The 25,643-nt window shown below is 42.3% G+C and overlaps 7 protein-coding genes across 11 annotated transcripts; 3 read left to right on the top strand and 4 right to left on the bottom strand.

The window, feature by feature from the left end:
- Window positions 1-324: 324 nt before the first annotated feature.
- Window positions 325-10,360, bottom strand: subdued (anoctamin 1). 3 transcript variants are annotated; one of them, XM_036816782.3, is made up of 15 exons: window positions 9,773-10,360; window positions 6,148-6,535; window positions 6,023-6,091; window positions 5,792-5,863; window positions 5,389-5,549; window positions 5,153-5,321; window positions 4,962-5,082; window positions 4,789-4,900; window positions 4,172-4,730; window positions 3,909-4,112; window positions 3,384-3,845; window positions 3,147-3,322; window positions 2,978-3,083; window positions 1,219-1,357; window positions 325-1,158 (listed from the first exon to the last, which is right to left on the bottom strand). In XM_036816782.3, exons 1-15 carry the CDS (start codon window positions 10,096-10,098, stop codon window positions 935-937), a joined length of 3,288 nt encoding a protein of 1,095 aa, XP_036672677.3. In that variant the 5' UTR covers window positions 10,099-10,360; the 3' UTR covers window positions 325-934. The 3 variants fall into 3 exon arrangements, with proteins under 3 accessions (XP_036672677.3, XP_070851661.1, XP_065722822.2); XM_070995560.1 differs by lacking the exon at window positions 9,773-10,360 and adding an exon at window positions 8,451-8,608; XM_065866750.2 differs by lacking the exon at window positions 5,792-5,863 and having other exon boundaries at window positions 9,773-10,359.
- LOC108014200 (uncharacterized) lies at window positions 1,454-2,891 on the top strand. Its single transcript, XM_065866753.2, has 4 exons — window positions 1,454-2,212; window positions 2,267-2,388; window positions 2,461-2,617; window positions 2,675-2,891. The coding sequence occupies exons 1-4, from the start codon at window positions 2,023-2,025 to the stop codon at window positions 2,785-2,787; spliced, it is 582 nt and encodes a 193-aa protein (XP_065722825.2). The 5' UTR covers window positions 1,454-2,022; the 3' UTR covers window positions 2,788-2,891.
- Window positions 10,361-10,940: 580 nt separating the features above from the next.
- Vha13 (V-type proton ATPase subunit Vha13) lies at window positions 10,941-12,099 on the bottom strand. The gene is made up of 3 exons (XM_017080217.4): window positions 11,895-12,099; window positions 11,440-11,540; window positions 10,941-11,373 (listed from the first exon to the last, which is right to left on the bottom strand). Exons 1-3 carry the CDS (start codon window positions 11,974-11,976, stop codon window positions 11,203-11,205), a joined length of 354 nt encoding a protein of 117 aa, XP_016935706.3. The 5' UTR covers window positions 11,977-12,099; the 3' UTR covers window positions 10,941-11,202.
- A 582-nt stretch (window positions 12,100-12,681) lies between these two features.
- Nup58 (nuclear pore complex protein Nup58) lies at window positions 12,682-14,457 on the top strand. Its single transcript, XM_017080245.4, has 2 exons — window positions 12,682-13,633; window positions 13,692-14,457. Exons 1-2 carry the CDS (start codon window positions 12,809-12,811, stop codon window positions 14,406-14,408), a joined length of 1,542 nt encoding a protein of 513 aa, XP_016935734.3. The 5' UTR covers window positions 12,682-12,808; the 3' UTR covers window positions 14,409-14,457.
- A 14-nt stretch (window positions 14,458-14,471) lies between these two features.
- Window positions 14,472-15,964, bottom strand: LOC108014205 (developmentally-regulated GTP-binding protein 2). Its single transcript, XM_017080246.4, has 4 exons — window positions 15,778-15,964; window positions 15,471-15,671; window positions 14,741-15,405; window positions 14,472-14,675 (listed from the first exon to the last, which is right to left on the bottom strand). Exons 1-4 carry the CDS (start codon window positions 15,839-15,841, stop codon window positions 14,514-14,516), a joined length of 1,092 nt encoding a protein of 363 aa, XP_016935735.3. The 5' UTR covers window positions 15,842-15,964; the 3' UTR covers window positions 14,472-14,513.
- A 602-nt stretch (window positions 15,965-16,566) lies between these two features.
- Window positions 16,567-18,555, top strand: LOC108014203 (spaetzle-processing enzyme-like). The gene is made up of 3 exons (XM_017080244.4): window positions 16,567-16,715; window positions 17,163-17,733; window positions 18,074-18,555. Exons 1-3 carry the CDS (start codon window positions 16,643-16,645, stop codon window positions 18,483-18,485), a joined length of 1,056 nt encoding a protein of 351 aa, XP_016935733.4. The 5' UTR covers window positions 16,567-16,642; the 3' UTR covers window positions 18,486-18,555.
- LOC108014202 (uncharacterized) lies at window positions 18,488-25,250 on the bottom strand. 3 transcript variants are annotated; one of them, XM_017080243.4, is made up of 6 exons: window positions 25,053-25,250; window positions 23,776-23,943; window positions 22,416-23,099; window positions 20,455-21,780; window positions 19,444-20,056; window positions 18,488-18,982 (listed from the first exon to the last, which is right to left on the bottom strand). In XM_017080243.4, exons 1-6 carry the CDS (start codon window positions 25,140-25,142, stop codon window positions 18,732-18,734), a joined length of 3,132 nt encoding a protein of 1,043 aa, XP_016935732.3. In that variant the 5' UTR covers window positions 25,143-25,250; the 3' UTR covers window positions 18,488-18,731. The 3 variants fall into 3 exon arrangements, with proteins under 3 accessions (XP_016935732.3, XP_016935731.3, XP_036672760.3); XM_017080242.4 differs by having other exon boundaries at window positions 19,444-20,059; window positions 25,053-25,244; XM_036816865.3 differs by lacking the exon at window positions 25,053-25,250 and having other exon boundaries at window positions 19,444-20,059; window positions 23,776-24,066.
- Window positions 25,251-25,643: the final 393 nt, after the last annotated feature.

The following is a 25,643-nucleotide window of genomic DNA, read 5'->3' on the forward strand; positions in this document are numbered from 1 at the left end:
CCATTTTTAAAAATGTTTTTTATATAAGTAATATAATATACAATAAATATTCTCCAATTTATTAAATTTTTAATTAACTGAAAATTGAAAACTAGATAAACCAAATGTTAGGAATCAGGATTATCTATTGTATTATTTCGGTATATCATTTAAAGAACACTAAAAATATTAAATCTTATTATATTCACATCTTATTATTCTAACGATTACCATAATATCAATATTTCATTTAAAGAACCCTCAAACTTTAACGATTACCATAAATGCCAATATTGTAATATGGAAATAATAAATATTTCAAACAATGTTAAATTTTAAATCATGTACACCAATATTTGACTAAATGTTTATTATTAATATCAACATTATATAGAGATTTCAGTATATCAACATCAATATACATTTCAATGAATGCAATAAATACATTTATATATGTTACACTATCTAAAATAAATGTTCATGTACGAGTCATTTGAGAGCCTGAGTTTTTAACATGAGTGAGATTTGTCCTATGGAGATTTCTTTTTACATTTCACAATGTTTCGATAGTATTTTAAAGTATGCTAATTGTGCTCTTTTATAGATGTAAGTAAGATTTGTCCTATGGAGTTTTCTTTATACATTACACAATGTCCTATAGTATTTAAAAATATGCTAATTGTGCTCTTTTGTAGATTGGCACTCACTTGGGCTGCATTAAAATAAGTCTGAGGCACTGATAAGTCATTTTACGTTCATATATCATAGAGAAAGATAACCTAGATATCAATAACTTTGTTCTTATACAACAAGTGAAGCATGGAGTAAAGCTTGTAACCAAATTGCAAACCAATTGCAATAATTAAATGTCAATAAATGTGTCATAACTAAGGCATAATTAAGTGACTGAGAGGAACATCCATAACAAATTGAATCACTTTAACGAACTTTGAGCTTAGTCACTGAGTTTTTTGTGCACTTCTTCCAAACAATCAGCACCGGAGATCCCTGTGATTGGATTTTCGCCATGTATAATGGCATCCATTTCGACCTGGGTGAGATTTTCAGTAAGGAGCTTTTCAATGTTAATAAACTTTGCATTTGGCTCTTGAATGGAGGCAGCATCCATGTCCGGGTCAACTGGCGTCTGAAGCACCGAGCTGCTTCGCTTAGCTCGCTCTGGGATAAGAAAAATAAATGTTAAATATATGAAATACAAATAAAAAATCCTAAACAAACCGAATCGAGCCCGGTGTGCCTCCTGGTCGATGATTATCTCATTGGTCACATAGATTTCCCGTCGGATTTGGTCCCGCAGTTCCACGCTCATGTCCGGAATGCACCAACGCACCAGAATCATCACCAGCGCCACAAAGTTCTGAAAGCAAAAAAGTTAAAGACAAATCAATGTTAAGGTAATCTTTCCAGCTAATTTATGCAGAACATTTCATCATCCCATGCCCCTGATTTAAAATGTTTTTTCTACTACCCAATTTGGGGTCAAAAGAAGCCTCGGAAATGACAACTTTCCAGGCAAGTAAATGCAATAGGCTAAAGACAGCTTAGACAGGTGCTAGCCTCAACCCTAATATATGGGGAATTGGGAACGAATTGGTCGAGTTCTATTCAAAAAAGAAACCCCTTAGAACCAAAACCGGCACAGCCACACACAACAAAGCAAACATGCAACACATGCAACATGTACCTCAATGGACTTTGGATTTTTGCAGCATAAAGGAAAGGGAATGCTGGGAAATAAAAAAAGATAAGTGAATAGAACAAAACGACAACTAAATGGATAATTAGCCCTAGTTCTACATAGAATCAAGAACTTTATTCAGTAGCTGTGAACACTTCGAGGAAAACGGTCGCGTTAAAAGAAAAAAGTTCAAAAATTATAAAAAGGGATATGCAAGGATAACAATTAATTACTAAGAAACGGAAACTAAAGGATACGAAACAGAATTTCAGGATTCCGAAAATCTTTTATAAAAAAGTTTAAAAAGCATAACTCAAAAATTAAACAAAAAAACAGTGTTCAAAATGAAGTACTTCGAGTTTCTAAGTCTGTCATCGGTGGGCCTCAGCATAGCCTGTGTAGACCTATTGATTGCTCTCAGCGTACTAGTACCGTCTAGCTATTACCTGTACTACGATTTTATGGATATTGAAATGTGGGAACAGGATACCGAAGTAGCTTTGTCTCCTATTGGAACCTTCTTTTCCACATTAGGTAACTTTTGAGGTATTATCTTAACATCAGTAATATCTTAAATAAATTTTATAGTGAATTATCTGTGGGTACGAGAGTTTTCCCAGGTTTTCTACATGACAGCAACGTTTATAATTTGGGTAAAGGCATTGATAAATTTAATGGTGGCCTGCCTTCTTGTCGATGGCATCAAACAGGTGAATACTCTTACATTAAATATTATTAAATATAAAACTTATTTCTTATAATTTCCATTAAAATATTCTAAGAAACGACTCGTATGTATTGCTCCCTGGTTGATCAATGCTGGCCTTTCAATGGCCGTTGAAACGGGCATTTTTGTGAGTCTGGAGCTCAGAATTGATGAACTTGATGCCGCAGTGGATCGTCGGATAGCGAGAAGCCTTATCTTTGGAATATTTTTAGGTGAGCTAACCTTAGCTGATAGTTAAAAGATTTTCTAACTTTAAAAGTATATTTTAGTTTTGAATGCGCTATTTTCTTATGGCATCCATGCACTCTATCGGAAGCTAAAGTCTGCGCCTAGTGAGAATATGGAAGTCATTCCCCAGAGTCCTCACACATTCAGCGCCTGAAGTTATTTGGATTCTCCGTATATCCTTAAAGGTTTAACCTAAAGCCCTGGTCCAGGAATATATGTCTTTAAATAAGTGAATAAAAATATATTTGGAAACTATGATCAACTTGAACTTGTTTTTTTAATAACAAGCTTTTAATAGCCTAAGGAATCTGAAACTAGTGGAACTCCTATTTAAGATTACTTACCTCAAAGACCACAACGAAACCCAATCTACAAGCCAAAATTATGTAGAACATGCTGCTCAGAGTATATTTATCAGGAGATGATGGTGGTAGTCGAAAATCTGTATATCTGTAAATAGGGAAAACAATGAGTATTCAAAGTTGACTTAAATTTTTATTATATTTTACTCACTTGCATGTGGTTATATTAGAGAGATCGCCAGCTAAGCTATTCAAAGTGGGTGAATCAGCGACTCTGAACTCTGATAGGGTAAAGTTAAGGTAACCATCCAGAGTTCCATTCTTGTTGACGTAATGCCGATACACCAATCGCGGAATCATGTCGGAGGTAAAGGCAATGATAAATCCCTAAAAATGTGACAAATGGTATTATATCTTAAGATCCTTTTAGTTCCCAAGTTCCACTTACATTCGTGATCACGCTTAGCTTTCCTATGCAATCCAGTATCCGATACCACACACCTATATCTCGAACACGCTGCGACACAGGACGCTTGTGGTGGGTCAGAAGTTTTTTGGCATCCAGTCGCATTTCCAGGATATTATTAAGTAGGGCAAAGAATGGTGCCAGCGGAAAAGCGGCCACGAATATGGTCACAAACCCGTATTGCAAGACCATCTCCAAGTACTCGGGAAACAGACCTCGTGCACCCCAATCCAGCAACTTGAAATCCCGCATCCAGCGTTCGTCCTTCGTCTTGTCTGGATTCGGGGTGTTGTTAAACAGTCGCGACAGGCCAACCTGAATGGCCAAAACCTTGCGCCAGAACATGGGCAGATACACCTCCAAAATAGTGTTGAAGGCCTGCTTGCCCACCATTATAATGGCCAGCTGGATGCACAGCTCTGTCAAACAGCCGCCTGAGGAGCACTAAATCAATTGGAAAAGCTTTATTTAATCAATTATGAATAATTGTTTAGTTTTAAGACTCACCTCCTCCTGGCGATAGTCAAATAGTTTATTGTATTCTCCCGGATGACCCACGAATTTTCCCTTAAAAAAGGCTATGTAGAAAATGGAGGCATAGTAGTTGACGAACTGCAGTAGATAAATTTTTAGTGTCAGCGAGTCATCGAACTGGGTTTGTGTGCGCCACATTTCCAACTCAGTTAGGTACTCAGCCAAATGGCTATACATCTAAAAAAAAAAATGTTTAATTAAAAAGAAATATTTAAAATATTTTGATAATCACCTACATAATTAAGTATGTATAGTAGGCACAAATTCACAAAGGCAGCGGATGCAGTGGCGAGGACAATAGCACTAGAGGTGGTCATAGGACTAGCACCGACTTTGAGGGCTGCCAGCATGGACATTCGGTATACAACGACTGCCAAAAGGGCGACAAATGCCAGGGCAATCAAAAGTAGCACCACTGAAAAACTAAACACAGTGGCTGGGAGCTTCATGCGCCAAAAGGGAACCGTTGGCTCCTTAATATTGGTCACATAATCCACTCTCGTGGGCGGTATATGCTCCAAACGAGCCAAGTATTGCGGCCTCGGATGCTCCTCATGCACATCGAATCCCGTCAGATCCCAGCGATGGGTTATCTCGGCGGAGTAGCGCTTCCACAGCTCCAGAAACAGGGTGGCCCAAAAAGACATAAAAACGGCAAAGAACACGGTGCTGGGATTGTCAATCAGATAGGTGACTTTGGCATAGTTGCAGGTTTCTTTCAGGTCCCAAAAGTTGCACCAATCACAGAGGGGACACATTGTTATATTCGTATTAGCATTCTGGCAGATGTCCTTCCTGGAAAATATAGATATTTAGATAACATAATAACAATGAATAATTACAGAAAACTCACACAGGCACGTAGTTCTTGAGAGAGAACCAGGAGTATAGGAAACATATTACCCCCACTATCGAGGCCAGCAGCAACATGTAGGTGTAGTAGCCCAGCCAGGCAAAGTATAAACCTATTATTGGTGATTATACATCAATAGATTTTCATTATATAATTTTTTTTTTTTAGCTCACCAATTTTAACTCCAAAGTATTCCTTAATGTCATCTAGGGGTTGATAGCGATACCATTTGGGTACGGACGCCCAGTGCTTGTAAAGCAGTGCTCTCATGGTACCCGTCTCTGTAATTTCACCCTGTGTCAAGAACACAAGTAAAGGGTTTAATATTATCAATTCATCTATGTATATTTAATCTGTTACCCACATCATGGAGGGGATAGGCAGCAGAGTAGACGCCCTCGGCAATCAGTCGTTCAATGCCAAAGGCCATGTCATGTTGATTCTTGGCAGGAAACCGCTGGCGATCTAGGATAAACTCTACGATGCGGGAACGGACGGCGGTGGTAAAGAAACAATCCTGTCGGATATCAAAGCTGCCAGGAAGTAAAGAAAAAGATTTTTAAGTACTAAAATTTAAATATAATATTCACTTGCACTCACAGATATTCCTTATCGCGACTGTAAATGGCGGTGAATCGATGCGCTCGTTTAGGAAAAATGTCCTCGTCCACATAGATGTTGCGCAGGAAGAATTGGAAAACAGTTTTGAGACTAGAAAACACGCTTTTGGTGGACCGATTAACCACAGACATTCCTGGAATCTGAAAGAGTTAGGAAACTCTATTAAAATATTGCCAACAAATTAATGAATCAAAATAACTAAATAAAAGCTGGCTTGTTCTACATTATCTTTTTTCATATTCTATCAAGGTTAGGCTGGGGATTTAGTTTGATTATAAACAACTCACAGCAGAAGCTAAACGAAAATATGATAATTTTATATTATTTTTAGGGGATTAATAATAAAATATTTAACTGGTTTAACTTCAACGCTTTGGCCAACCTTATTGGACAGGTATTGGGCCGCATTTCGCAGGCGATTCGATCTTTCATATATGCGCAAATTGCATAAAGACTAAAATCATACAAAATATAAAATAATTAAAAGTTATTTAAGAAAATAAGGTAGAAATAAAAAAAAATGGGAAGTTTATAACACAATTTTTCAAAAGGCCCAAAAGTATGCTATAATTTTGATATTAGATTATGAGAAAAACTAGCTAGATAGACTCACTTCTTTCATGGGCATGCGCAGCTTAAGTATCTCCGCATACCGCCGCAGGACCTCCAAAGGAGCATGGATCTGAAAATATTAAATGTTAATTATATCGCATTTGTGTAGTAAATAAAGTAGCTCACCTTAACGAACCAGATTTGGTCCTTTTGGCTGGCCTCGACCTCCAGACCCTGGCTAATGAGATTCGCCTCGAAGACACGACGCTTTTCCGTGTTCTCCACCTCCGTGGGCTCGTGGGCACAGATCCTGTAGGCCAGGACGAAGTCAATGGACCGCAGGCAGTCCTCGAAGAACAGGGAGGGGTTGATCTCAGCCCGCTGGTAGAACTCCCTCGGACAGCTGCACTCGCGATCATCGTAGACGCCGCTTTCGTTGCCCTTCACAAAATCCGGATCAGTCATTGGCAGAAGAGGCGCGGCTGGATTCGATGGGTTGGTCCTGTCCCCAGTGGGCTTTTTGCCATTGGCCCGGGGCTCGGCAGCGTCTGGCAGTTGAAGCGTGGAGGCGTTGCTGTGGATTGGACAGTGAAAGATAAGGTTAAATATCATATTTACCTAGTTAGATAAAGTTTAGAGTGAAAGACTAAAGTATATCACTTTATTTGCAAGGCTAATTCTAATGAGTAAAGTAAAATATGATAAATATATTACACATCATATGATTACCAAACGAATGAAAAATATTTTGTACATTTTGTATTTATACAAGCTGAATCATAAATGCTATCAAATATTGTAATGGTAGTAATGAACTTAATGAACAAATTGCAACAGGAAACGGAAAACGACGATACTGCCTTTAACAACAAAAGAACTCTGTAGAGTACAAAAGGGTTCTTCAATCATTAAAACACAATCGGAGGTCATGGTGTAAGGCACTCAGAAATGCTTTCAGCCGGTAAAGTTAATGTGAAACAGTTTGGAGCCAGTTAACGGGAGCAAAACACGTTTAATTTCCCGAGGCGGCGACTCCTGTCGTGCGGAAAGCTCCTAATGGGACGAATATCCCATCAAAACCCCAATAACATATTTAGGTCACTCCTGGGAGAGCCCAAGCTACTGGAATTTTACGAGCTGTCCCATTTAATGGGACAATTATGGGGGGTGGAGGAAACGCACAAGATGACCTCAGTTAACATTTGCTCTGTTTATCCCAGCAATTAAGTGTTTACGCAGTCTATTTATTGGAAACTAAGAAATCTCAGCATATGTATGTTCGGGCTATCTTAAATTTAATTTACTCAAAACTCAGAGCAGTGGCTCGCGCTAACTCGAAAATGAGCTTTAAACTTTTGCAAACAATATAATATATTGGTTACATACAAACATTTGGTATTTGTATGCTAAAAAACAGATTCATGTGATGCGATTTCTAATGATTCACTGCATTAATAGATCCAGAATATTTTAAACTTTAAAGTACAAAGAAATGAGTAATCTTAGTGATTCAAATTGCAAATTAGAAAATATAATTTGGATTAAATTAGTAAGCAAGATAGAAATAATAAATAAAATGATAATAATAAATAATAAGAAATAATTTTATATTATATATATTATTATATAATATTATACATTGACTACTGATAAGCAATCAAGCAGGCAGTCTGACTTTAGACTTATGAAGTGTAACGATTTTCTTATCTATATCACGACAGCTTTATACTTGTAAACTGCGGTGTTATTATGAACCGATTAATAAGATTTTCTTAACAAGTTCTCTAAGTTATAACAGATAATACAGGTACTTAGCAACAAGTTTTCATGATCCGCGAAGAATCAAAATGGTTGGTTAGAGCAACAGATTAAAATGAAGGAACTTTGACTGATTCTTATTTTCGTTCACCTTTATTATTACCACGTTCTCTTTTGTATTATTGTTCGTCCAAGCTTTTTAGTTCATTAAGCATTTTTACACTTTTTCGGCCTTGGCACAACTCATAATTATCTTCAACTTCTTTGATGAAAAATATTATCAAAATTTACTTACAAAACCATTGGTATGGTGGCGGATTTTTATTAAGGCCCACACTTTGAAATTTTCGGCACTTGATTTAATCAAGGCCAAGAGAGGGAGAGAGACATTAATTTATTAAACATGTGTGGCGTTTGTTTTTCGGTTATATTTCTGCAACGGCGAAAGGTGGCTGAAAATTGCTTATATAATTTAGGTGGTCATGCTAAAATGCCACCGATCTTATAGGCATTATATGCATCAAAAGCTTATTAATCCGCCCAGATCGTAATACTTAAGGTACACAAAAAAACGATGCGCGATACACAACACAGATAAAGAAAATACTGTCTCGGATTTCTTCCGAAACGATGATTAATGCAACAACACACACGGAATTATGGCAAAAAAACCCGTTTCCTTGAGGGGTGATTGGATTGTCTTCTGTTAAAGATCTTAGTTCGTGACCTACCAGCTGATTTAATCACATTTAGCGCGGAAAATTCTTGGTCGAAATTTTCACCTCTTGTCCAAGCGAATATTTCATAAACACTAAATTAAAGTCCACGGACGTTGGCAATGGCAACCAACGAATAAGTTTGGAGAGGAATGAGCGGCGACCAACGCGTAGCAGCTACGACAACAAACTGAGAAGAGAGAGGAACCAGCTGAGCATTTTGCCGGGTGGGGATTTCAAACCCCCAATCCCCCTGGGATTACCTATAGTACATAGGTATAGCCCCATAAGTCAGCTGTTTATTTTAGAGAGAGAAACCCTCGGTTGAGAGAGCTTTGAGCACATGTTTACTGAAGCCCCAGACACCGACTGATCATTCAGATGTCAAGTGCATTATACTCATGTACCTACACACTACCAAGTTGGAATGTAAATAAAAGATTATCATTGTATGCCCACTTCAATGAGAGCAAAGTATTTATTTCCTATTTCCCACAAGGGAAAGAAAATTCCATTATTCATGATAGCAAATGAGATGATAATAAATATTTAATACAAAAACTAATTAGCTCAATCGGTAATTACTCTATTTTCTTTGAAACATTCATAGTGTTTGATAAATATCAAATGGTCTGTGTGGCAGGGGATTCACCTTCCGTGAGTCACTAAAGTTATACAAATCATGCCTCTGAAAGTATATATACGAAGATTATGAACAATCAAACCAAATATTGGGTGAATACACAGAATCGCACTTCATGTGTCTGAGCAAATGTACTTTTTTCAGCCAAATGTTTATGCTACAACTGAATAAAAGATAAGAACTACAGGGTCCTTAAAAAGTGGGTACCAGATATTAAAGATTATTTTTTTTTTATGCATTATTTATGTTCACATAATTATGTATGAAAGTAATTAAAATAAATCAATCATATTAAAAATAAATCAATTTATAAGTATACCTAATTTAAAAATCTTTGCGATACTAATTAAAAATTTTCCAACTTGAATAAAAGAAAAATTTTTAGCTTAAAAACCAGCACATAACAAATTAAAAAGATAAACAAGATTAAAATAAAAACAATTTTAAAAATGTGTTTCTATATATATTTGCAGAGTTATTCTAGGGTCGAAAAAGCAATAGTATATTATAATCTTTTGATAATTATCAATCATAGTGCTAGACACCCTGTATTCCGGAAATACCAAACTCAATTACAGAACAACGACAACAAAAACCAGACAATTGCAATTAACTTTAATGGGCACTTCCTCGGTTCAAAAAGGTATCAATGGGGTTTCCCGCTCTTTTGTGCTTTCGTAAAAGTTAAGCTTACCTCTCTGCAAACCTGGCTCTCCTATCGGCCATGCTGAGTGATTCACGCGATGCTGATAGCTTCTCCTGGTCCACGAATCTCTGTGATCCCGGTCCCCCCGAACCCCGTCCTCTCCAAAAACTGTCCTTTCCCGTTAGTCGCTCGTGAAGATTGTGACGTTTCATCAGCTCCATATCGAACGGAGCCAGGGGGGTGGTGAAGGGGGGTTCCAGCTCGAGGGCGGGGGGACTCCTCTCCAACAGCTGGAAGCTCTCGTCCTTGGAGAAGGGGGGTGGTGAGGTTGCTTCCTCCAGAGCGGAAACCTTGGCATTGCCTAAATTTAGCATCTCGTCAGTGAGCAAATCTTAAAATTAGCCAATATGGCTAAATCGCTCTCCTTTCTTCCTCTTCTTCGCTGCTTTCACAAGGCATCTGTGTGCGTTAGTTGCCAAAATTATGTGCGAGGTCAAGACAATCAACTTTCATCTTGATTAACTACTAACTAATATCACATCTAACTATTGCACTTTGCACTTGTATTATTTTATAATTATCAATCAATTTCCGTTGATTTAACGGCGGAGAACAGAGAGCAAAACCGTTTTTGCCAATGTACTGTGATAAACTACTAAAATGTTCAAGTGGTGGGGGTTTACCAATTGGAACACGACGATGTATCGTTATTTGGGCGCGCAATTTGAAAGGTGTATAGTTTGATAACTCATTGAATAAATAAATAAATTTAATTAATTTACATTTTCTAGGTATGTATACTTTGGAAAAATATCATTAGATATTAGCAGTCCATGCAAAATATATACAAAAACCAATTATTTTATAATAATTCAATCAATATGATTTGGCACTTCCTATCCTAATGATTTAGTGCTTAAATAAAGGTTACAGTGCAAAAGCTATGATTTGTTCAGGTTCCTAATGTTTATAGGTAAATATAGCCTCACATAAAATCCTATTTGAGTTTTTATATTATATCTATTCTATAATTTATGTTTAATATAATTTATTTCATATGCTGTGGGTCGTGACTATCGTTTGCTTCAGTGTTGAAAACCGTTTAAAACCCACCCACTGAAAAAGCTTATCACATGAAGCAGCTGACTGCACTGCAGATATATGTATATAGAAAACCTGTCCAAGCCAAAATCAGGAAAACAATTGAAACACATGATTTTTCGGATTAAACAACAACGTGTATTGGGCAAAACACAAAACAAAGATAATACAATCCCGAGCGGATGGGAGACGAACTAATATTTTCGCTATTTTTACATGGAACAACAACGAATTTTCACTTTAATGTATGGAATAATAATACAGCAGTGTTTTCAGTTAGATATAACCACTATTATTACGGGTCTAAGTTATGGATTAGAGTTGAACGTGGACATTGAATTTACAGCACACAGGGCAGCTCAATGGGGGCCACCAGTTTACTTGTGGTTGTAGTTCTTGTGCACCTCGGGCGAGATGTTGTAGACGTACTGCAGGATCTCCTGGATGACGGGTTCCTTGCGGGTCTGGATAGCCCGGTCCATGTCGGCCAGCTTGACGCGGGTATCCGCATCGATCTTGGCCGCAACACCCTCGCGACTGCCCATGTGCTGGAATTGGGGATTACGAGTCAGATTATGCCATATAGGGCGGCCCTATCCCACTAGCCAACTCACCTTGGCCTCGAACTCCTTGAAGGCGCGCTCGCGCTCCTGACGGAATTTCTCAATCTCCTCGGTGGCCTCGTCCTTGGCCTGCTTCAACCTCCTTGCCTTGCCTAAGGGATTACCCAGAAATCCAGATGAAAAGTCAGTATAACTCGAGACCTCCCATCATAGTCGACCTTCCATAACTTCACTTCCCAACTCTCACAAAAAACATAAGTTAAAAAATCTATAAAATCTGTATTCAAGGTCTCTGTATCCACTAAATATCAGTTAGTATCTCCATTAAGAGGAACTTCGAGTTATGGAAGTTCGACTTGTATTTACTTTTTTCCACCACATCATGTGACCCACACACAACGGCGATTATGGAGGTGGAGGGGTGGTGAAAAGAGCACAGTTACTTTTTCGCCCTGCCGTTTCTGCCAATTGGCGTGAAAATACATTTTGGCAAATGGAAAACTCACGTTTACGGGCCTCGGCGACCTTCTCGGCTGCCTTTTTCTCGGCAGCGAGCAACTGCTGGATTCCCTGCGTCTGGCTGGCCATGATTTCCAACTTCTAAATCCTCGCCGTACTGTTCTGTGCAAGTCGAAAAAATCAAGTGCGACCGAATTGAAAACGACGACGAACTGTGAAAAATGTCATATGACGAAGTCACACACACGGAAACTCACCTCGGGACCTTAGTGGTGTGGGTGCGCAGAGTGCCAGAAAGCTGGTTGATGCGGAACTTCTGGGGATGACAGTGGTCGATAAGATATCGATATGGTTTTTATATAAGGCATATTTTTTTATGCTTTTTTGTACTCTTTATAAAAGAAAATATTGACATGTGATTATATTAAATAATTTTTTTTTGGATATACACTTTTTTTTTATCAGCGTAAACAATATACTTAAAAACTTATATTTTTAAAAAGATTATGCTAATTTACTGATATGTACTACTGTTATGTCTTAAGGTCAATAATTTTTAAGCAATGCAATATTAACCGTACCTAAATATTTCTTTATATTATTTACGAAAATAAAAACTATCGATTAGACATCACATTGCAACCATGACAACTGTTGAAAATTCACCATACACAAAAAAGAGATTATTTTTTAACGAAAATAAACAGCTTAACTTTCTAATCCTTTTCAATTTAACTTGCGTTTTTATATATTCAAATGTATGTTTATATGTATACATATTATATTTAAAATTTCAGTTCTCGCCTCTTATCGATAATATTGATAGTGTCATCTCTAATCAAACAGTTTTACTATCGATGCATCCCGCACGTTCAACACAATTAATTTGGCAATTTCCAGCAGTAAAGTACATTAGACTATTTCAAATTATTGTGTAAATCGTTAAGAGGGGCTTCCCGAGATGTTCACGCCCAACACGAACGCCTCCATTGGAGGCGGCACTGCAGCACCAGGCGCTTTTGCTTTTGGCGCGCGACCAGCGACGACGACGGCTCCTCCTCCGTCCTTCGGAGCAGCCACCTCCACGCCGTCATTCGGACAAGCCACCTTGTTTGCCGCTCCGGTGGCCACGCCTGCTTTTGGCGCCCCAGCTGCCACACCCGCTTTTGGGGCTCCAGCAGCCACTCCTGCTTTCGGAGCAGCTCCCGCTGCAACTCCCGCCTTTGGGGCTCCAGCAGCCACTTCCGCCTTTGGGGCTCCAGCAGCCACTCCCGCCTTTGGAACAGCTCCAGCGGCCACTCCCGCCTTTGGGGCTCCAGCGGCCACTCCCGCCTTCGGAGCTCCAGCTGCCACGCAGGCCCAGGGCTTTGGCGCACCTGCACCCGCCGTTGGCACCGTGGCACCCACTTTCTCCTTTGCCACTCCGGCCACAAGCGCTCCGACCACAGCTCCGCCGGCCTTTGGATTCGGGGTCACAGCCACAACGGCTGCAGCTGCGATGCCAGGTAGCCTGGGCACCGGCATTGGATCCTTTGCCTTCGCCAAGCCGCAGGCCACCACAGCGGCTAGTTTGAACTTCAACACCACCACAACGACGGCTACGGCACAGCCCTTCAATACGGGCCTGAAACTGGGCACCACCAACGCCGCGACGGGCATCGGAGGAGGAGGAGGAATCTTTGGCAAGCCAGCTGCCCCGGCGGCCTCGACTTTTGTGGGTCTGGGCGGGATCGATGTGAGTGCCACGCAGCCCAAGTTGGGGGACAACAAGCAGGATGGGATAAAGGTGAGTGCAAGCTATATTCCAAAAGAACTAAGTGACTTAATTTGTACTTTCTCCCCAGATCAAGGAGACCCAAGTGCCCGACGAGATAGTCAAGACAGTGGATGCCTTGAAAGCGTACATTAAGCAGCAGAAGACCATCTCCTCGGACATTGGCCGTACTTCAACCTCCAAGTTCACCAATGTGAGCCACGAGATTACCAACTTGAAGTGGGCCCTGCAGAACATGGCCAACTCGGTGGAGGGCAACAATCAGCAGATCCGACTCATGCGTCAGGAGACCGCGAAAGCAATTCAATCTCTGGAGATGGCTCAGCGCACACAGGACACGCCCGCCGGCCTGCAGTTCGAGCACAGTGCTCCCTTCCAATACTTTCAGTGTCTGGTGGCAAAGTACGAGCAGGATTTGATCGCCTTTCGCCAGCAGATTGCCCTGACCGAGCGTCACATGCATGCCCTGTCCAATCCGCAGAGTATTTCGCCGGAGGACCTGAAGCGCGGCTTTCGTCAGCTGAACGAGAGCTTCATCTCGCTGGCGGGACGTTTGCATGAGCTCCACCAGCGCGTGGAGGAACAAAAGGAGCACTACCTGAACCTTAGGCGTTATCGCCTGCGGGACGCCACCAACGTCTTCGAGCGGATCGACAATCCTCCGCTGCCATCGGTGGAACCTCAGAGGATTAGCAGCGGTCCAACGCCCTTTTCGAACATCTCGGCTTTGATGAACAAGTCCTATGCGGCGGCGGCCAGTTCCGCCAGCAATGCGGCAGCCAAGTGAAAATGGCATTGTTTTCCCCATTTTGAATAAATCGTTATGTACAAGAGAATCCAGTCTTTCGGGTTTAGTTATAGCATAGAATATATATTTCATCTGCAACAATCTTCACTTCTTTACCACCTGGATGACATCCTCGTCGGCCATTACATGGGCGATTCCGACGCGCTGCGGCGAGTATTTTGTGGAGGTGCCCCACACCAGGGCGTACTTGAATTGTGCCGCCAGCGTGCGATGGATGGCGTGGCACACGTGCTCCACACTGACACCCTGTGGAACGGGAGAAAGGTCAGAGATTAGAGGACTTTTACAGGGAAGAAGTATAACAATCTTGCCTTTCTGAGAATCAATCCGTCGTCGAAGTCCGGCGGAGCACCTGGCTTCTTTGTGTAAACCCTAATCAGCTGCAGTGCCTCCCAAAGCGCCTCCAGCATGTAGTCCAAATTCAGCTTCATGTTGCAACTGACCACAATCGAGTTCGGTTGGCGCGCCAGGCGGTCCACCTCCTCGATGGAGATCTGATCGATTTTGTTGTAGACATACAGACAAGGCAGATACACACGATTGGCTGTGACCACGTCGATGAACTCGTCCTCGGTGCAGTCCTCGCGGAACAGCACCTCGGCATTGAAGATCTTGAAGGAGTGCAGGATGGTCTGGACCATTTTCTCGTTGCAGCGCGTGAGGGCACAGGTGGCGTTGAAGCTCAGGCCACCGCCCTTCTTCTGCTTGAAGTAGATGTTGGGCTTGCGCTTGTTCAACCTGATGCCCACGCACTCCAGCTCCCGTTCGAGCAGCTCCCGATGGACATTTGGCTTGGTGGCGTCCAGCATCATGAGAACCAGGTCGGCAGTGCGGGCCACGGCGATGACCTGGCGACCACGCCCCTTGCCCTGGGCAGCACCCTCGATGATTCCGGGCAGATCCAGCAGTTGGATATTGGCGCCCTGGTACTCGATGACGCCCGGAATGCAGGTTAAAGTGGTGAACTCATAGTTGGCTGCCAGGATTGGGTGTACAAATTAAAAGGGGGACTATAAGAATACCAATCTCTGATGCACCTACCCGCCTCCGATTCCGTTTTGGTCAGGGTGGACAACATTGTGGACTTGCCCACGGAGGGAAAGCCGATCAAAGCCACCCGGGCATCTCCACTTTTGAGCACATCGAATCCATCGCCCTTTTCGCCCTTCTTGGACGGCTCCAGCAGTTGGGAGCGGTACTTGGCCAACTTCGCCTTCAGCAGGCCCAAATGGTACTCGGTGGCTGGGGGAGAGGGTCGGGAAAAGAGAACATGCAGATTTAGCGACTCCCAGCCCAAATCCTAACCTAAATTCCGATGCCGATGGCCAGCGCGGCAAAATTCGCAAACCTTTGTTCTTCTGCGTCCGCGCGATTTCGCGCTCGATCTCCGCAATCTTCTCTAGGATGCCCATGCTGCTGGATTTCGCGATCGGGGGCCGGGCATGCAAAAGTTTAAGTAAAACAAAAGTTCGGTTTTTATTTATTGACCAGCGGTGCGTCGCCCGGAATTCGGCAGCCCTGATCAGCTGTTTTTAGCACTCAAGATAGCGGTACCAAGGGGCTCAGGGAACCCTGAAGTGAAAGGCCGTGATGCTATCTTAACACAGAACTCCACAGTCCAATTCGAAAATTACTGGTCTGTAACTGTAATGACTGAGACAAAATTATTATCACAGATAAAATTCAATTACATTATAAATTAAATTTAAAAGATGTAAAAAAAAACGTACATTCCAACTTTGATAACTTTAATATTAGACACCAATATCAATATCATATCAGATATTTTCCCAATGAAGTTTTAAAAAGAGGGTTTAAATTGTATGGGGGATATAAAAACAAGTTTTATTAACCTACTTAGAACCAGCGAAATAATTTAATTTAAAATATACTGCATTCATTTTGCCGATCGATTTAAATAAAAGAAGACTTACTAATCAGTTTTCAAAAACATATTCGCCATTTTTGTAAAACTTTAAAAGTTTCGGGTAAAAAGTTGGTATTTTATCTTCACTGCAAACATTTTTGGCCGCCATCGTCCCATTTTTGTCCCCAGTTAGAGGAAGTAGATAAGCAAATTTATAAAAACATAAGACAGTTTCACAGCGATTGGGTTTTGGACTTTCCCTCTGTCATGAGTACGGATTATTTTTATTTGTCAAAATAACTTGCGAAAAAGTAATCAGTCTTATTTTAAACCCAGACGGGTCAACATGTTCTTCGCGCTGAAAGTTTGTTTTTTGTTCCTGATCCAGGCTTTTTTTCTGGCCCATTCAGCTCCAAATGGTAATTAATGCCGAGGGTACTCCAATGTTGATCTAGATTCGGAGCAACGATGCTTTATTTTCCAACAATATTTATATTTACACAATTTAAAATGTTTGAAATCGTTGCACAATTTTATTGTGAGATGTATTTTTTTAAGGTGTGTAACTTTATAAATTTACAATAAGGCAAATTAGAAGGTAGTCTCCAGTTTCACATATCTCGGATTAAAAAAAGGTGCGAATCTAATTATATAAATTAATTCTAATTTATATTTTGTTGCGTTAGGGCTTTGTGTACTGATAAGCAATACTTCCTAGCGTTTTATCATAATGGGTTTTTCTGAATATGTTTTTTTTGAGTTAGCTTTAAAACATAATTTTAAAGATTGTACAATTTCTCATCATACAGCAATAATATGAGTGCTTCGTGAGCTTGGAAAATAATCTGTCTCTGCTTTCCTTTCAGATTGCCAACCGGATGAAAAGTACATCAGATTGGATCAGTGCCCCCACGTGTATAATACTGAAATGACGGGTTTAATGAGAAGGGAATACGGCATCGATTACTTTCAATACTTGGGGCCCCAAAAGATCTGCTGCCCCAAGCCTGGTAATGAGCTTCCAAATACGTATATCTGTGGGAGGAGTCCAGCTGGATACCGAATTGCGCGGGGCCAAGAGACGAGTCCTAATGAGTTTCCCTGGATGGCCATGCTTCTGTATATGAACAACACATCCATGGAGATAATTCCTTCATGTGCGGGATCTCTGATCAACAATCGTTATGTTCTGACCGCTGCCCACTGTTTATCTAACATGCCGGATGCCCTTACGCTCAAGAGTGTACGTCTGGGCGAGCACAACATCTGGGAAACCCCATTTAACAGGTGGGAATGCAGTGATCGCAGCCTCCGATGTGCTGTTCCTCATATTGACGTCGACGTGGAGAAATCCTTTGTCCATGGGCGTTACAAGAAGGGTGCACAGAGGCTTATGCAGCACGACATTGCCCTTTTGCGACTCAAAATGCCAGTACGGTAAGTAATGATTACCCGACAAGAAAAGACAAACCATCTTAAAAAAAGGACCTCACAAGTGATGATCGAAACCACTTATTCGCGATTTCTTTTATATCATTATGGATTATACTTTCGTATACTTAAAGAAATATTGACATATCAAAGTAATAATACCAATACTCAATGGTGGTTCTTAAATTTGTTGAAATTATATGTTGATATCATATGAGCTATCTCTGGTCCCAAAATATACTTGCTCTAGATATAGAAATAATAATATTCCTTTCTTTTATATCTTAATGTTTTAGTGACTAAATACGATTGATTCAAGACTGATCTGAAATGTCTGTTTCCTTAGCTTTAGTAAAGGAATCAGGGCGATATGCCTTCTGAGGGATCACCCCGCCTTGACAAATGCCAGGCTTGAAATAGCCGGATGGGGAAAAATGGAAAATGGATGGTTTAGCGAAGTACTGAGGAGAGGGGACGTCACAGAAGTGCACCCAAATAGATGCTCGGAAATGTTTCTACACCTGCAGTTCAACTTCAAGACCCAAATATGTGCCCGTGGCCGGAATGATGTGGACACCTGTAGTGGCGACTCCGGCGGTCCACTGATGGCCACCATGAAAGGCTACCACACAGAGTTTGTATATCAAGTTGGCATCACCTCCTTCGGACATTCAACCTGTGGAACTATTGGATATCCAGCTGTTTACACGAAAACCAAAGCCTTTTTCAACTGGATAGTGCGTAGGATGAAGGCCTAATAGTTTGTAATTGGATTAGATTTATTTGTCAAAAGAACTCGTAAAATATACACAAATACACGCAGGTAAATACTGTTACGATTACAAGAAACCCCACAACACGCAAATGACGATAAATTACAATAGTGACTGTTGACAGAGACATTGAGAGAAAGAGATAGGCCGGGTGGCGGGATGTTCCGGCGTCGGGGGGCCAAAAGGACCCTTTCCTCCGCTGGGAAGTCCTCCGCCGCCAGCGATTAGCGATTAGTGGTTGGCATAGAAGCCGTGTCCCGAGTTCCCCATGAACTCCGTCCAGCGCTGCGCCTCGAGGGAATCCAGCTCCGAGCAGACCTCGCCGGGTCGCAGGGAGCGGCAGGTGCACGTGATCCCGATGCGGGTCACCACCAGCTGCGACTCGAACTTGGGAAGGGCCGGCTCCGCGTCCACCAGACGCTCGCTGAGGCACTGCTTCAGGAACTGTTTGCGCAGCACGCGCAGGTTGTCGATGGTGTAGCCTGCAAATATCGGGAAAATTTTAAAAAATATTAAGACTTTCTTTTTTCGATCCACTTTGCTAACCTTTATCAGCTGGATTTATAAGAATTAAAATAAAATTAAAAATTGCTTCGACATTGGACAATAAGGATATCCATACACCAAAGGAATTAAAGATGTATTAAGGTATTGAAGATTAACAATATAAAGTCTATACCTTACAGTTTTATAATTAAAAGGCTTTAAAAATGTCATAACAACCCGGAGAAAAAAGTTAAAGGTTGCCATGCTTTTTTTAATAAATAAAGTCAGTTAGTCAACATTTTAGCTCAGTGCTATGTGGCTATTATCAAGTTAAACGGAAGCGATCTTATCGGGTTCTTGATAATATAACATTTTGGTCCAGATAAAATTAAAATAAATTTTTATAAGTAAATATTGAAGCTTCGACTTCGAATTCCCCAAAACTCGGCTCACTTACTCTTGTAGGCGCTGATCTTCTCCTCGACGCAGCTGAGGTCCTGTGGCGAGAAGAGTGGCGGATAGGCCTCCGATTCGCGGATGTTGAGGACGAAGGCAAAGTCCAGCGAGGAACTGGCGTTGCCCAGGGCCTTCAGCAGCACGCCGGTGGATGAGATGGAAGCCAAGTACCAGTCCGCTCCGGAGGACTCCTCTCGCCCGGGGGAATCCTCGCCAGTTGCAGTCGTGGTTCCGGAAGCACTCTCGCGTCTCTTGCGACGCCTCTTCTGCTTTTTGTTGCCTTCCTGGGCGTCCACAGCCTGTTCCCGCGCCTCGTTGTCCAGCTCCAGATCCCAAAGGCTGAGCGGGGACTGGGCGGACAGGGGTTGCCCGGTGGAACTGGGCGTGCTTTGTGTGGTGGGGGTGGAAATGGTGCCTCCCCTGGCCTCCAGGAACCCGCTGCGCACATCGCGACTCCCTGCGCTGGGATACTTGGACCGCAGGTGGATGGGCCTGTCACGGTCACTCTGCTCCAGAAGCGGAGGCACTTCGTCGTTGTACACCAGCTCGTATTCCTCCGGAACACGCAGAGGATTGGCACTTTCCGGCGGCAGCTGCAGGCCTTCGTAGTCCTTCTGCTAAATATATAATGTTCATAAGATATACACTCATAAAAAGAAACTGTAGTAACAAATATCTGTATGTTGAATTAAAAATAAAGTACTTACTAAATATTTGAATTTAATTCAACATAATTTATAAAACAAATCAATTTTATAAATTTTAAGAAGAATGTTAATCATATTCACTTCCAATATTTCGCGAGATTAAAAAACAAAATTTTCGTTTTGATATCAATGCTTAAAATCTTTAAACTAAGTATAATTGTTAAATTTAGTATTTCCCCATTTAAATGTAATACAAAAACCGCTTGGGATTTTAAAATATTAAAAAAATATTTAAGTTAAATATGAGATCTCTTGATTTACTACTTTATCAGTGTATATTAATACCTTAAAAGTGGACAACTTACAAACTCCTTGTAGGCTTCCTTGGGGTAACCTCCTCCCATTCCGAAGCTGGGCAGCTCGTTCTCTGCTCCCTGAGGTAGTAGCTCCTGTAGTTGCTGCTCCATTAGAGGATTGTGCCTGTGGTGGGCTTTTGATCGCCTACCAGGTTGTTCCGTTGCCCCACCGATACCATTACTATTTCCATTACCATTTTCAAATACCTTTCCGGCGGCCACCTGGCGGAGTAATTGCTCCCGATTTCCGTCCAGGAGCTTCTTAAGCAGCTTGGGATGCTTCAGTGGGGATTTCTTTCCCGCCGCCGCCGCCGGTCGTTGTGTGCGATTCAGCCGAACCTCCAGATCATCGGTGCTGAACAAAACCGCTCCTGGTGGCTCAATGTGCCTGGCAATCCCGTAGAGCTTGAGCACCGTGGACTCATTATACCTCAGCCGACATGTATCGGCCCTGGCCTGGAGTATAATGTCGCTATCGGGGACGAATTCGTAGGCATCCCGGGCATCCGGACGATTGCGGCACTGCAGCTGCCAGTGCAGGAAGAAGTCGCCTCCGAAGCTCTGCGAGATGGAAACCCCTCCCAGGAGGCTATTCGCACCTCCCGCATCCGTCATCACAGCACTCAGCAGAGGCTGTCCATTTTTGCCACTCAGTATGGTGGTCTGCGAGTAATAGTAGACTGGGAAACCCGGTCCCGTGTTGTACTTCACCATGAAATCCGTGACATTGTCGTGGTCAAAGAGGCCCGGCACAATGGCACTGACGCACTCGCTGGCCGGGAAGGTGTAGTTCCACATCATGGTGTAGTTGGCTCCGTCGAAGGCCAGGACACTCCGGTTGAAGGCGGCCACCACCACGTCCGAGACGCCATCACCATTCAGATCGGTTAATACGGCGGGCACCATCAAACCCGATCCCGGTTGTCGATGCAGCGGGGTGAAGTGCTTCTCACTGGTGTGCGCCATCAGGGAGTGGAGTCGCAAGGAGTAGATGCCACCCGGCGTGTTCTGACCCCCGGTGACTATCAGCAGGAGCTCCGTTCCATCCGTCTGCGTGAGCAGCTGAATGGGAACAAACATCTCCTCCCGATAGGGCGTTGGAATGCTCCGGATCACCTTGCCCGTCTTCCCGGAGATCAGCTTTATGTGCCCCGCCTTGGACTCCTCGCGCTCCTCCAGATGGGCTGCTATTATCTCCGGCACCGAATCCCCATCCAGATCGCGCAGCACGTTGATCGTGTACAGATCCATGACGATGGGGGAGTTCGTCTCCACTTCTAACTCGCGGAAGCGCCAGATTATGGAACCAGTGCGGCCGTTTATGGCGTAGATCATCTGTTGGGTGATAAAAACATATTAAATTAGATTTGTGGTTCCTTGCTTATATGGAATTGGTTATCATAGTCGCTTTAAAAAACCTTGAAATGAGGTATGCTATTCGACCTTCTAGACCCAAAAGTTTATCCACCCCAAATTTTAGAAATTGGAAGTAAATAGCATTTGTTTCCATAAACAAAATAAATGAATTCCTAAAAAATGTTTTTAAAATATAGTAAATTTACTAAGGGCCGGTATTTTAATGTTTCGTAGAGGATCTAGTATGTTATCTTTTAGAGCAAGTTAACATTGAGGTTAATTGTTCGAGTAGATATTTTTTCACTATGCGTCGTTAATTATACAAATATCAAGTCTTAACAGATTACATTCATCAACAAATTTAGCTAGAACATGACATAAAGTTAACGTAATATTCAGATACAACATTTTAAAATAGCAATTTTACTCTATGATAAAAGTTAACCTGACATTGAGAAATCGACCCCTAATGAAGGAAATTTGTTTTTAAAAAATATCTTTAAAAACATAAAGATCTTCCGATTTTTAAAATATCCTGTCAATTTTTTTCGCATGTGGGGTTTTGATATCTCTTATTAAAATAGAAGGTTGTATAATGTAGAAGTTCCACTTACCCCCAGCCTTCCAGCTGCCACGCAATCGGTGCCTCCATCGCCGTCCACATCCGCGCTGCAGTGCAGCGAGAAGACGTTCGCCACGCTCCAAGATTGCCATAAAATGGAGCCATCCAGTCCGTTCAAGGCCACCACTCCGCCCTCGCATGGCACCTCCTCCCCCTGCTGGGCGGACTGACAGCGCGGCAGGGGGATGCCCTCGTAGTGGATGTTGTCGTCCACTCCGTAACCAAAGACCACGTCCTTGATCCCGTCGCCATTCAGATCAGCCGCCCGAAGAGGACTCTCGCTGTTCATGCGGGCCAAGCTGCGGGTCCATCGCTTTTGGACACTGATCTGGGTGCAGGGCACGAACTCGCTGCCCATGGAGCTGCCGTATGCGATGCGGGAGGCGCCCGCTGAGATGGCCGCCAGCTGGGCGGGATCGGGGCGCCACCAGTGGCGGATGCGCTGCAGGGGCAGCGGGAAGAGCGTCAGCATGAGGGCCGCCAGGCTGAGCAGGGCGCAGAGCACCGTTAGGGCGGCCAGGGCGTAGCAGAAGGGCTCGCAGCAGCGACAGCATCGCCGCCTCCTGTGCTGCTTCATAATGGGAGTAGAAGCTGACCCCGAACCGGGTCCAGATCCTGGACTGTGCTTGCGACGCGGCGCCATCAGGGGTCTCTTCAGACCCTGCTCCTCGCTGCGCTGTGGGGGAGAAGCAATAACAGGTTAATTAATTTCTACTTGGAACCAATATTCAATTAGGATTTTAAAGGAAGTTCTAAATATTATTTTTAGTATTATTTTTTATTTTATTTTTAGAAGTACGATATACTTGTTTTATTTTCAGCCAGAAACTCATTTTTTAGATATCAACACATAACGCGTGGGTTAAATATTTGTATAAATAAGGATAAGGTTACTAATATTATAAATTTATACACAATTTTTCAAGATATAGTAAATATATAATAAATTTTTTAGCTCTAAAAAGTCAATAAAAACATTTTAAGTACTGAATAATTAATAAGGATAACTAATAGCACAGCGGAGTTCTCTTATCACTGTTTTATAAACAAAAGAAAATATATGGCTTTGAAAGATTACAACACTGAAGTCAGCATATGGAAGCGCCAAATGTATGATATGATACGGCCACCTCTTTGTTATCTGTTGTTTACAATAGAAAAGAGTCATCTTATATGTATAAAAACTAAGAAAATATGGTCCAGACTTTTTCAGAAAACATTTTTTTATCTGTACACTTGAAACTTTAGACAAAGTCCCACCACTCTTTTATTAACCCTTCTTAACAGGATTTAACTGCACTTAGGAATCGAATTTACTCTTTTCCCTTATGATATCCGCTTGAAGTTCTTACCTTCGCCGACCTGGCATCCTTGATGAACACCTCGTCCTCGACATCGTCGCTGGCGTCCTCATCGATGGACGAGTCCCGTATGGCAATCCTCTTGGAGGGCACATATGGTCGCAGTTTGATCATCTTTGGGTCCGGTTCCGCCGCTGCGGTGGCACCGCCAAGCTGCGCCTGCAATAAAGCCTCTGTTTTAGCCGCTCGAAGGATGCGCCGCGGGTCCTTTAAAGCATTCTGTGGCTCCGTGTTCGTCCGTGCAACTCCAATTGCAGCGATGCGCGTCCGGCGATTGTGTAAAAATCAATAGCGACGTCACGGCTTCGCGCTCAGCTGTCTGCGAATCCGGAGCATGCGCCCTGGTGGGTTGACAATGGAACCACCCTGGCCACCACCCACTGGGCCAAAACGCCACGTGTTGGCCAGCGGCTACAGGTTTGTTTGTCAACAATGTGGCGGCCCACCTGGCCAGCTCTCTTCCTTTCTCTCTCGTTGGCTCTCTCCTGTGGCATCTGTTGCTGGACAGAGCCACCACCCAAAAAAAAACCACCCATCAGCCACCCTCCAACCACATACCACCCATGTATGCAACATCCCCATGCCGAAACTCCCTGATTAGCTACTCCCGGGCGGTTCAATGTCCTCGCTTTGAGGCTTTTCATGAATGAAGTGGGTGGAGTTGGAACATGTGGGCGGTGGGCGGAGGTTCCATTCACCGAACTTCCGCGTGCCGCCAATGTGGGTCACATCTTCTGTGGGACACTGTGTGGTTTCCCCGCTCGGCAAAGCTGGCGATTAATATTTAATGGGATTTTGTCTACCTTTCAGTGGCAGGAAGTGAAACGGAAAAGATATGATTGGCTGATATCTCAGCGTTCGATTAAAGCGGAATTATCTTGGACTAACCTTTAGTAAAAGCTTCGTTCAATAAGCTTATACTAACCATTGAAATGCAAGCGAAGTGTGACTTCTAAAGAGTAGTTCGAATTTATCTAATTTTTTCTTTAACAGATTCAATGAGTTTAGAATAATTTAATGTCAATCCCAATCTATCCAATCCAATACTATATATATAAGAAATCTAATTATTTTTAGTATTGACTATTGTCAACTACTTATGTTTAAATCGTGTGTCAATAAGGTTTCCGGAGATTTCAATAAGCAAATTAATATGTATATTCGGTTCTAAAATATTAGTTCAATCAATGGTTGAGAATCTTCCCATTTCCCCCATTAACAAAGCATACTTTTTAAACAGAACTCAGAACTCAAATTAGTTATATTACCTCTATAATAACAAGGAAATCATCTCCAATTTCCGTTTGCAGGCCAAAATTGCGATTGGCTTTGGCCCATACAATCCAATTTACACTCATCTTGTAAGATCCTAACTTCTCAGTGGGAGTAAATTCAGGTAATCCGTTGTCCAGTCTGCAACCTTGGCTCTCTTGACGTCACAGCTTTATTCTTTTTGCCTAAATAAGTTTCCGTTTCTGTATCTATTTTTCTCATAATTTATTTTACAACATTTTCTATGACGTAGTGGCGCTTGTCAAAAGCCAAACACACAAGTGAAAAGTTCCCTAGTTCCTTTCACTCCCCCACCCAAAAGTATTCAAATTGCAAGTGCGCCAAAACCTTTGCGAATTTGCCATAGCCACCGCCCCGATGCTGCCCTCAGCAGAAACTTAAGAGCACCACTTAGTGGGGGTGGATTCCGAGGCTGGTGGGGAATAGGAGCACTCAGAACAGGTCCAAGCTCGACTGCATTCGAATAAACTATAGAAAAATCAGCGGCTTTTTATAGCGGCCCCATCAATAGAGAGGGGCGTGGATGAGGTGGTAACTTAAGTGTGCTATTATCGCATCAGAGATAA

The sequence above is a fragment of the Drosophila suzukii genome, chromosome 3, assembly GCF_043229965.1.
Source record: "Drosophila suzukii chromosome 3, CBGP_Dsuzu_IsoJpt1.0, whole genome shotgun sequence".
Lineage (NCBI taxonomy): Eukaryota > Metazoa > Arthropoda > Insecta > Diptera > Drosophilidae > Drosophila > Drosophila suzukii.

Excerpts from the sequence above, each read along its gene's own strand:
- LOC108014200 (XM_065866753.2), top strand. The coding sequence starts at position 2,023 with ATGAAGTACTTCGAGTTTCTAAGTCTGTCATCGGTGGGCCTCAGCATA. Across the intron at positions 2,389-2,460 it reads TTGTCGATGGCATCAAACAG|AAACGACTCGTATGTATTGC; the intron begins GTGAATACTCTT and ends AAATATTCTAAG. Across the intron at positions 2,618-2,674 it reads TATCTTTGGAATATTTTTAG|TTTTGAATGCGCTATTTTCT; the intron begins GTGAGCTAACCT and ends AGTATATTTTAG.
- subdued (XM_036816782.3), bottom strand. The coding sequence starts at position 10,098 with ATGCTAAATTTAGGCAATGCCAAGGTTTCCGCTCTGGAGGAAGCAACC. Across the intron at positions 6,092-6,147 it reads ACCAAATCTGGTTCGTTAAG|ATCCATGCTCCTTTGGAGGT; the intron begins GTGAGCTACTTT and ends TAATATTTTCAG. Across the intron at positions 3,084-3,146 it reads TCTAATATAACCACATGCAA|ATATACAGATTTTCGACTAC; the intron begins GTGAGTAAAATA and ends CCCTATTTACAG.
- Vha13 (XM_017080217.4), bottom strand. The coding sequence starts at position 11,976 with ATGGCCAGCCAGACGCAGGGAATCCAGCAGTTGCTCGCTGCCGAGAAA. Across the intron at positions 11,541-11,894 it reads GGTCGCCGAGGCCCGTAAAC|GCAAGGCAAGGAGGTTGAAG; the intron begins GTGAGTTTTCCA and ends GTAATCCCTTAG. Across the intron at positions 11,374-11,439 it reads TCAAGGAGTTCGAGGCCAAG|CACATGGGCAGTCGCGAGGG; the intron begins GTGAGTTGGCTA and ends CCCCAATTCCAG.
- Nup58 (XM_017080245.4), top strand. The coding sequence starts at position 12,809 with ATGTTCACGCCCAACACGAACGCCTCCATTGGAGGCGGCACTGCAGCA. Across the intron at positions 13,634-13,691 it reads ACAAGCAGGATGGGATAAAG|ATCAAGGAGACCCAAGTGCC; the intron begins GTGAGTGCAAGC and ends CTTTCTCCCCAG.
- LOC108014205 (XM_017080246.4), bottom strand. The coding sequence starts at position 15,841 with ATGGGCATCCTAGAGAAGATTGCGGAGATCGAGCGCGAAATCGCGCGG. Across the intron at positions 15,672-15,777 it reads GCGGACGCAGAAGAACAAAG|CCACCGAGTACCATTTGGGC; the intron begins GTTTGCGAATTT and ends CCTCTCCCCCAG. Across the intron at positions 14,676-14,740 it reads ACGGATTGATTCTCAGAAAG|GGTGTCAGTGTGGAGCACGT; the intron begins GCAAGATTGTTA and ends CCCGTTCCACAG.
- LOC108014203 (XM_017080244.4), top strand. The coding sequence starts at position 16,643 with ATGTTCTTCGCGCTGAAAGTTTGTTTTTTGTTCCTGATCCAGGCTTTT. Across the intron at positions 16,716-17,162 it reads GGCCCATTCAGCTCCAAATG|ATTGCCAACCGGATGAAAAG; the intron begins GTAATTAATGCC and ends CTTTCCTTTCAG. Across the intron at positions 17,734-18,073 it reads CGACTCAAAATGCCAGTACG|CTTTAGTAAAGGAATCAGGG; the intron begins GTAAGTAATGAT and ends CTGTTTCCTTAG.
- LOC108014202 (XM_017080242.4), bottom strand. The coding sequence starts at position 25,142 with ATGAGTGTAAATTGGATTGTATGGGCCAAAGCCAATCGCAATTTTGGC. Across the intron at positions 23,944-25,052 it reads ATTTCCTTGTTATTATAGAG|GCGCAGCTTGGCGGTGCCAC; the intron begins GTAATATAACTA and ends GCTTTATTGCAG. Across the intron at positions 18,983-19,443 it reads GAAGATCAGCGCCTACAAGA|GCTACACCATCGACAACCTG; the intron begins GTAAGTGAGCCG and ends CGATATTTGCAG.